Source organism: Opisthorchis viverrini, assembly GCF_000715545.1.
Source record: "Opisthorchis viverrini unplaced genomic scaffold opera_v5_203, whole genome shotgun sequence".
In the NCBI taxonomy this organism is placed as follows: Eukaryota; Metazoa; Platyhelminthes; class Trematoda; order Opisthorchiida; family Opisthorchiidae; genus Opisthorchis; species Opisthorchis viverrini.
The window spans coordinates 775,997-784,661 of record NW_008751859.1 but is presented as its reverse complement, the minus strand read 5'-3'; the positions used below and the strand labels follow the sequence as shown (position 1 = coordinate 784,661).

General features: G+C 45.1%; 1 protein-coding gene across 1 annotated transcript in view; it reads left to right on the top strand.

Moving 5' to 3' along the window:
- T265_08134 (hypothetical protein) overlaps nt 1–8,114 on the top strand; it is a gene marked incomplete at both ends in the record, with an annotated part of 10,287 nt that extends 2,173 nt beyond the window's left edge. Inside the window, 4 exons of the mRNA XM_009173847.1 lie at nt 1,853–2,207; nt 2,302–2,736; nt 3,344–3,598; nt 7,644–8,114. Of these exons, the coding sequence (XP_009172111.1) occupies nt 1,853–2,207; nt 2,302–2,736; nt 3,344–3,598; nt 7,644–8,114 (1,516 nt within the window). The remainder of the gene's footprint in view (nt 1–1,852; nt 2,208–2,301; nt 2,737–3,343; nt 3,599–7,643) is intronic.
- Nucleotides 8,115–8,665: the final 551 nt, after the last annotated feature.

The window sequence follows — 8,665 nt, the reverse complement described above, 5'->3', positions numbered from 1 at the left end:
AGCTTAGCTTCGTACAGCTGTATCAACTGTACATTTTTTCGTCTTGTGAGACAGCCGTTTGACTCAAATATTCCTGGTGGGGAACCTCAACCCAACCCATATTCGCGATCCGGGCCACCCGGAAACATCCTTTTCTTCCATAGCTCCCACTGATGTCCCTTTCGAACCCTTCCCCATCCAGCCAGTAAACCTCCCTGGATTGTTTAATGTTACCTGTCTGACCGAACACCTTTGTCTGCTCTATTACCAAACGAAACTAATCAAAACTAAAAAAAATCAAAATTTAAAATAATCATACTACAAAAGAGCTTTTAATACCCTTATTCTGTCAAATGGGCAAAAAAAAACACCTGATATCGAGACTTAAGTCCTTTAAGTAGACGCATGTTGTCCCTTAGGAACGCACCCATGACCCGCGCCTGGTCATGGAGCATAGAAAGAGCAACGGGCCAAAACAATTCTGGCTAGTGCCCTCATGATGTATTGGAATTATGTAAAGAGGGAAGACTAGTGTCGTTCAAGACCCTCTGTCTTGAACATGACCGAGCGAACACTGGATGCCGTCGAAATTAATGACCCTGGCTGGTGCTACAAGATCCTTCAAGCAGTTGGTGACCAGGACGATGCACTTAGATCCTTGAAACTCAAAACACTGAAGTGCATCTCACGGTCGCACTACGGGGATAATGGCTAAATCATGGGCTTCTTTAACCTTGCTGACGTCATGAATCTAGACACAAGCGTCATTTGCTGGTCCTCGGGTTTTCCTTTGAATATTTTCATCTCAAACAGCCGCCCTATGCACATGCTGTCGTTATTCGACACCAATAATTTGGGTAATTCGGGTTTATTCTTACGTAACGGATCAAAAGTACCGCTTGCTCGGGTATGACTGTTGAACTAAATGGTCTTTAGCGTGGTGAATCTACCCTACATCCTTTGTGGTCATTTTGTGACGAAAAGGTCGGGGCTAAGATTCATAGAAAGTATACTTCAGGCATGAGTAAAGCCTTGCTCATGGATCCATCACGGAATACCTCAAATATCACATTTACTATTTGTATTCTTATTTTTGATGAATTTGCCGTGTTCTTGGAGATGTGCCTTCTGCCCGAGTAATTCCTCTCACTTTTAGGCCTAAGAATTCAAAAGCCGCAGACTCAGGGTAACGATCTTGGATTTTTTCTCTGGGGAAGGGGGAGTGCACCACTGCGAAGTGGAATCTTTCGAAGTACTTTTATCTTGTCAGAAATTCCATCCAAAGAGGATCCGGTTCTTCCGACCACAAGGGAGTACAAAATGCTTTTTCAGTTGTTAGCGCATTCACAGTTTTTCACTTTGCTCATTTTTAACTTTATTATTGAGTTTGGAATAGTCTCATCTTCGAGCACTGTTTGTCAAAACTTACTGCGAGTTATTTTGAGTGACATTGGCTGCCGCCTCAGTGTATTTGCAGTCAGTCCATTTGGTCCATTCTACTTAGACTGACAGGATCTTCAGATTCCTTGATGCTCATCATTTATACTGCAATATCATGTGTACTCTGATCTCCACACTGCCTGCGTGACCGATGAAGTGGCCTCTCAGTCGTTTCCAAGCTTGACCGAAGTCCAACTTCAGGTCATCGAAACGATTGAAATGTATCATTGCAATGGATCTAAAATTTGTCTTATGTTTCAGGCTCTTTTTACTTGTATCTCCTTCGATCGAGGCACTGGAATAATTTTGCGGACACCTGAACACCCGGACGGGTTCTTGGCATGCGCCTCGTTCATCTTCTGCGCTGGAGTTCCGTAGTTTTAATAACACGGAAGCCGTCGAAGTTTTTCAGGCCTATCAATAACCATTCCAGTTTGTTCCATCCCCCTTCTTGTTGTCACACTTTTACGGTGGGAGCAAAAGTTCTCACAATGACCTCCGAGGAGGGTGAGAAAATAGATCTTACTTCATTCCCATCACTGTATCGCGAGGAAAACGTTATACTCCACAAACTGTTCCACAAACATGGCTACGAGTTGCGCATCGCTGGAGGTGCCGTACGAGATGTTTTGCTTGGTATTACTCCCAAGGATATTGACTATGCTACGGATGCGACCCCAACGGAGATGAATGAGATGTTCCTCTCGGAGAATATTCGAACCTTGAATCGGAACGGAGAAACTCATGGGACAGTCACTGTGCGAATCAACGACAAGGCGAGTATGTCTGTCAATTTTCCGCGCCTCGGTGTCTGGTTCTATGCATTTCTCATAAATCGAAATGACCGTCTTCTACTTCCACCTCTCATTTTTCGTGCAACAGATCAATTTTGAAATTACTACCCTGCGAATCGATTCCGAACCAGATGGTCGGCACGCCAAGGTCGTGTTCACGGACGACTGGCGGTTGGACGCGGGTCGCAGGGATCTGACAGTCAATTCTATGTTCCTTGGTTTGGATTTGAGCACTCTTCCTGACAACCACGTTGGGAATGCACATCCAAGTGACCGGGAGGACACACACGGACTGGGTGTTCAACAACCGTCCACTTTGAACTCAAAGACTCCTCAGGTGTTTGGCCGCGTATACGACTTTTTTGGTGGTAGGGGAGATTTGAGCCGTCGTCATATTCGGTTTGTTGGGGATGCCGCCACTCGCATTCAGGAGGATTATTTGAGGATTCTACGTTATTTCCGATTTCATGGACGGTTGGCAAATCCCGATAAACAGGATCTTCATGATCCGGACACCTTAGAGGTAAGCAGTAAGTGTTTTACCCATTGCTTTTTTCGGTATTGGTATTTTGTGCGACGTCACTCTATGAAATTCTCAGTTTCCTCAGGATAAGCTATCACATCACCTGAGCTCATCAGGCTTCTTTATGCTGACACTACCGAGTGTGTAGTGAACTCTAATGCACTCATCCAAACCGGTAAGTTAGTTAGCCCACAATCTTTTTTTCCAGTTATTTGTGTACTTAGACTGCAGCAGAGGTAGATTTTCTAGATCTAGAGCTCCTACGTGTCTTACATAACTCATTTACCCAGTGTTTGCGGTTTCTGTTCTTGCTTCCATCTCTCTTGCAAACGCATGAGGTCGTATGCATTCATCACCTGCAAAGGTTGTTGGGCGATGGCATTAATTCCCAGGTTTTTTGACCGCAGTAGTTATCTGATCTGCTCAACCTAGTGTCGGGGATTTCAGTTGTGTTTCTTAGTTTCCTTTGATGTTGAGCTTCACTGTCAACATCAATCATTCCTTGGATCGGACCAATAGATCCGGCCAGTGACTGGAACAGCTAGCGATCCCGTTGTTTTGAACTGTGTTCAATCAAACATGTATGTTTCGCTTTGTTTCCATCCAGGCCATACGTGAAAATGCAGCTGGTCTGTCGAAAATAGCTGGGGAGCGGTGTTGGGTTGAATTGAAGAACATACTTTCCTACCCGTCCACTCCGATGCTTTTGCGGCGTATGTTCGATGCAGGCCTATTTCCACATCTTGGATTTCCACTTGATCCCAACTTTGCCGAGCTGGATGCCGCATGGCAACGGGGTATCAATAATCGGACAACGTGCGCTGCCACACACTTGGCGGCCCTGCTAACAAGCACTGAAGAGGTGGGTTTGAGCCATTCGTCCTGTCCATTTGTGAGTAGTACAATATTTATGATTGCCAACTTTGTCCGTCGAAATTTCCTCACCTGTACGATAGCTGCCTATCTCTGGGTCCTTCATAATTCTTCGGTCGTTTCTTGTTAGTTACAGCAATGTTTAGCATGACTCTGTAATTAATTTTTCCAGTGATCTTTTGTCATGATCTGCCCAACGATCACTGTTCCTGCATGCTCAAAACACGGTGGTTTCTATGTTGTGAAGATAAACCTAATAGGGCGTAGCAGAGGAGGTGCGTTGAACAAGGGGAGCGTTTCGGAAAACATTCAGTCGTTATTGGTGGCCAAACTGCCAGGTGGTGCTGTCTCACTCTGCAGTCTTCTCCGGGGTAAAATAATTTTGTCCATACACACCATCGTTGTACGGTGTGAAGCTGATACTTCGCTGTCATACCAACAGTCTTTTGAAAAGCAGCGAGTTTACAGGAAAGGATTCTGCCGTTAGCACAGAGAGATGCCCTAACACTTTCTCGGGTGATCTGGACAGAAACCGGCAGCGTGAACATTGCTGGCGTCGGTTAGCTGCCGTTTTCTACTTCTGGGGGCAAGCATAAGAAGGATCACAAAGATCCCGTCCTGGATCCACATTTTTATTGGGCTTTCACACCTATCTGCCAAACCGCCCGTTGCCCACCTCACATTTCGCACTCCTCTGGGAGAAACCTGCAAAACTACACTGTTCTCCTTCTGTTTTGACGCCATTACCATAGTCATTCAACTGTAATCATTTAACGCCCTGTTCCAATCGGAGATCATCATACATATCCAAACGCTGACGTGTGAGGCGTTCATGTTACCACAACTGTACAAGGGCTTCTAGGCAGGGAGTTCCAAAGACGAGCTATTCCGGAAAATAAAGAAGAATCGAACTGTTCACCTCTGCACTGGGCTGTCGAAACTTGTTAGGGACTGCCAGACGTGGATAGTTGTCTGGTACGGTTAGATGACTGAGGTAGAAAAACCGAAGAGTCGGGCTTTGGTTTACATAGTCGTCGCTACAGTGCTAAGACGAACAATAGGCCAATATTTGTTTTCGCATTGTTATCAACTTGTCTGTATAAATCATTTTTATATATGGAAGTTTCAATGGCACGCCGAAAACAACAAACGAGCACAAAGTAAGGAAAGAAAAAAAGGTCACAACCTCATCATCATCGACATTATGATATCAGTGCTCAACACCGATGCTTCGCTGCGTAAAACCATGTGAAGAAAAGATTAAAGCTGGACAGGACATGGACTTAGTTCTACCTTACTACAATCATTCCGAGGTGCCTATACCTCCAGATACTCATTCATGCAATCTGGATAGAAACTGACATAAAAAACGCCATTGACATAGATTAGCAGCCATATCTTGCAACATCTTTAGCAAGTCGCAGTGGGGTTTATATGGTCCCAATCCCTGGAGGCAAATAGCACGGACAGCGCCCAAACCTTTTGTACTCTCTTTCATACCCCTCTGTCAGATCAAGGGCTGCCCACCTGTCTGTTTCCGCCACTCTGAATTGGGAGCGGAAACGGCACTCTGTTCGGCAACGATGATTCGGCATACACAGTACATAGTCTAACCAACACAGCTTGTGGTGCTGAACACAGTCCTCACGGGAAGTTCCTGTTACACAACCGAAAACCCGCTTTCTAATTTCTCCGTTACGGATCCACCAACACCAACCCACGACTAGCTATAGTTCCGAGGAAACGATTGTCGAAGGCCTGAAGACATCTCGGTTCCGCAGCTCGAATAGGCCAAGCCTCACAGCCGTGTAACAAAGCAGCCCGTACTGTAGTCTGATACACACGTTCCTGGAGATTGCATGTGTCTGAAATTAGCTAACGTGACGCGAGCCTTGCGTTCGTGGATCTCTCATACTACAATCAGAACTAGTAAGACTTTCAGGATGTGCAAAATGCTCGATACTGCTCTTATGTTTCTAGTGATGTCTGGTCTGTGAATTGATTAGTCTTGTTGTGATTGTTTGGTTAATTTAGCCGGAGTAACCGTGGTTATGCTTGTCTTTCTGTAGAGACTGGGTCCCCACAGCCTCATACAAATTGGCTTTACTGTTTCCCCAGAATGTGTGGTAAGGGACTCTCTGTAATGTCCTTAAAACCAGCGTTACTAGGCAAGCGTTTTGGACGATGCTCACGCATGCGAGGGTCACGCGAAACTTAGCCACTTCGGACGGAGGATCGTAGGCGTCTTCAGATCTTTGACCATCGACTTCTAAAAACGATCACCAGAATCAGCCGGAACCAGCTAATTCGGAATCGGATTTTCAGGAGCTGGACTTTTGGTGAATCAAAAGGTAATTTCCTCAAAGAATGAATCCAGCACTGCAAGTTATTATGACTGAGTCATATGTTGCACATGCCGAGTTACAACCTGCTGAGAAGAGCACCGTTTTCTGTACCTTTTTGGAACGGTGAAAGTTCGGAGGTGGGTAGAATTTGATGTGGCGGAGGGTAGTGAAAGATGTTACGAAACGTTGGGTGCTGTTGCCTTCCAGGTTGGGGATTACGTGACCCTCCCTGTGTTTCGCTGGAGACATCAAACGATATGACGGTTGAGCGATGTCAGTGGTGACCATGCTGTCAGTTTCTATCCAGATTATCTGACTGAATGTTAGAGGTCTATGCACCTCGGATTTTTGTGGTAGGCCAGCCCTAGGCCCACTCCCTGTCCCATTCAATTATTCTTTCCAGCATAAAGCTTTACTGAAATAAAGTGGCACTATTTTTCCAGCAGTTTAGCACCAATTTTCTCATCTGGTATTGTTGTCAGTGATGATGATGATGATGATGACGATGATGACACTATCAAGCTTTCGTACTGGCACCTTATTTGTAGTTTCGCCTTGGACAGGGGGAGTTGATAAATAAGCTTGTGAACTCTACGGTCATTATTATATGGATTAGCTATCACTACTTAAGATTTTGTCCAATTTACCAGGACAGCTTGAAGGTTCAGTTTCTTTTCAAGTGATGTCTGATGTATATGCTTTTTCTGCATAGAATCAAATAGGGAACGGTAACACAAGTAGCTCCGCTGTTGTTCACCGGAGTGCGGTGATTTCGCTATCCAAAGGCAAAAGGAGATTGAGCAGGACGGCATCCCCCGTGAAAACCGGTTTGAGTCGCGAACAGGTCGAAAAAGGTTGTTGGTAAACAGGAGCCCTAGGAGGTTGAACAAAGGAGAATGTTGAATGATAGTAGATGAAACCTAGGAGGGAATGACCAAAATCCAGCTTTACGCAATTAAATGAGCGAATACAAAACGCTCGTGAGTGAGTCACGTGATTTGCAGGCATCTAATGCTCTTACTGTACGATCCGTAATTGCCAGCCTACCCATATGCAATTGCAGTGTGTCATAAGCTCCTGACCATCGTGATTTGTACAATACTTTATCTTCGCCCCACATTTTTATGCTTTTATGGTCCGTCTATTTTCTTGAAGTAAAATATGCTGTTTTCAGCACCTTGACTGAACCATGTTTAAGAACTCGGGTTGCTTTTGGTTTCAACTATGGCTATTCTGTCGCAAGTTTATGAAAGTATTTAGCTGTGATGGGTGTCAATTGTGATGGACTCTCACGAAAATATTTTCCCAGGCAATTTGAATGACACTCGCTAGGGTTGGTGAATCAGTTCTTCGCTCTTACGGTGTACCAACTTATAATGCAGCCAAATACAACATCGGTTGTGGTGCTGTGTCCTTGAAGGATGCGGTAAAATTGCCCCAGAATTATTGTATACAGACCTCGATGCAATTGGTGTAATCAAGCACTTTTTGAGAAATCTCACCTAGATTCTTGCCTGAGTTCCTCTTGGTTGGTTTGCATGAAACATTCCTCGCTTGATCTATTCGGATGCATTTTTCCACAGCAGCTGGTGTTTCACAACTACCAACCGCTTCCCGTGAGTCCGCTTATATTCGTTTTCCTTACTTTGCTTTCTACTGTTCTCTCCTACCCTTCCCGAACATCTACAGGTTGAGACTCTGAACAATCGTTTGAAATTGTCCAACGCAGAGGTCCTTATTCTCATCTATATTATAAAACACCGAGAAGAATGCTCCCGGCTAACTGGGTTGGATGCGCTGCCACATTATCAACATGAACTTTTGCTTTCCAGGGAATCCCAGAATAAGATTCGTCCGATTCTCACCGAGATGTTGTGCTATGTCGGGTGTGATCCAGAACTCAGTGCAAGTTGGGCACTGTGGGAGCCGCCGAAATTCCCTGTCAGTGGGTATGAGTTACAATCAAAGTGGTCTGTCCCCCCTCGAGTTACGGGTGCCTTTTTGACGGTATTGCGTCGTCAATGGGTGGAGTCAAATTGCAAGCTTACTAGTGATGAGCTCCTGTGTGACGCGAATCGCTCGGTGACGGAGGCCGCAGTTGATATGCTGGATCCGGAACCTCCATTGAGCCGGAAGGCAAAGAAAGCCAGACATTATTAATGAATTCTGCACATCTTCCACCCTGTTTCTTTGTATAGTTGCATCCTCCCGTTATTTTTTGGCAATATACATAACCGCAACAACATTTCCGCTTCAGTTGGTTCGCACACATGCGTCGCGCTCCTGGTACACAAAGCTGACCTTACACTTTGTGAGTGCAATGTGCATGTCAAAGGACCATCCTCCTCTTCGAACACGAGAACGATATCTTTTGCATATTCCAGATCGACAAGGTTTTCCTCACAGACCATTTGAACACCAGGGTTTTTAAGATCTTTAAGCGTTCGTTTCGTCATCTCATCGGTGACAAGGTTAAATTGGAATGTAGACGGTTGGCACCCCTGACGGACACCATTTTGTGTACGGAAGCTTTTGGGGAGCTTTCCGTATACTCTCACGTGTCTGTAAGTCTGATAATACAAAGAAAGTATTATGTTCAAAAATGTCCTTGGGCAAGCGTGTCAAGCGGAACAGACCGGTCAACCGATTCGATCGCGCCTTGGAAATCCGGGATTATTTAAATTGTTCATCGTTTGTTCGCATGGCGTTCT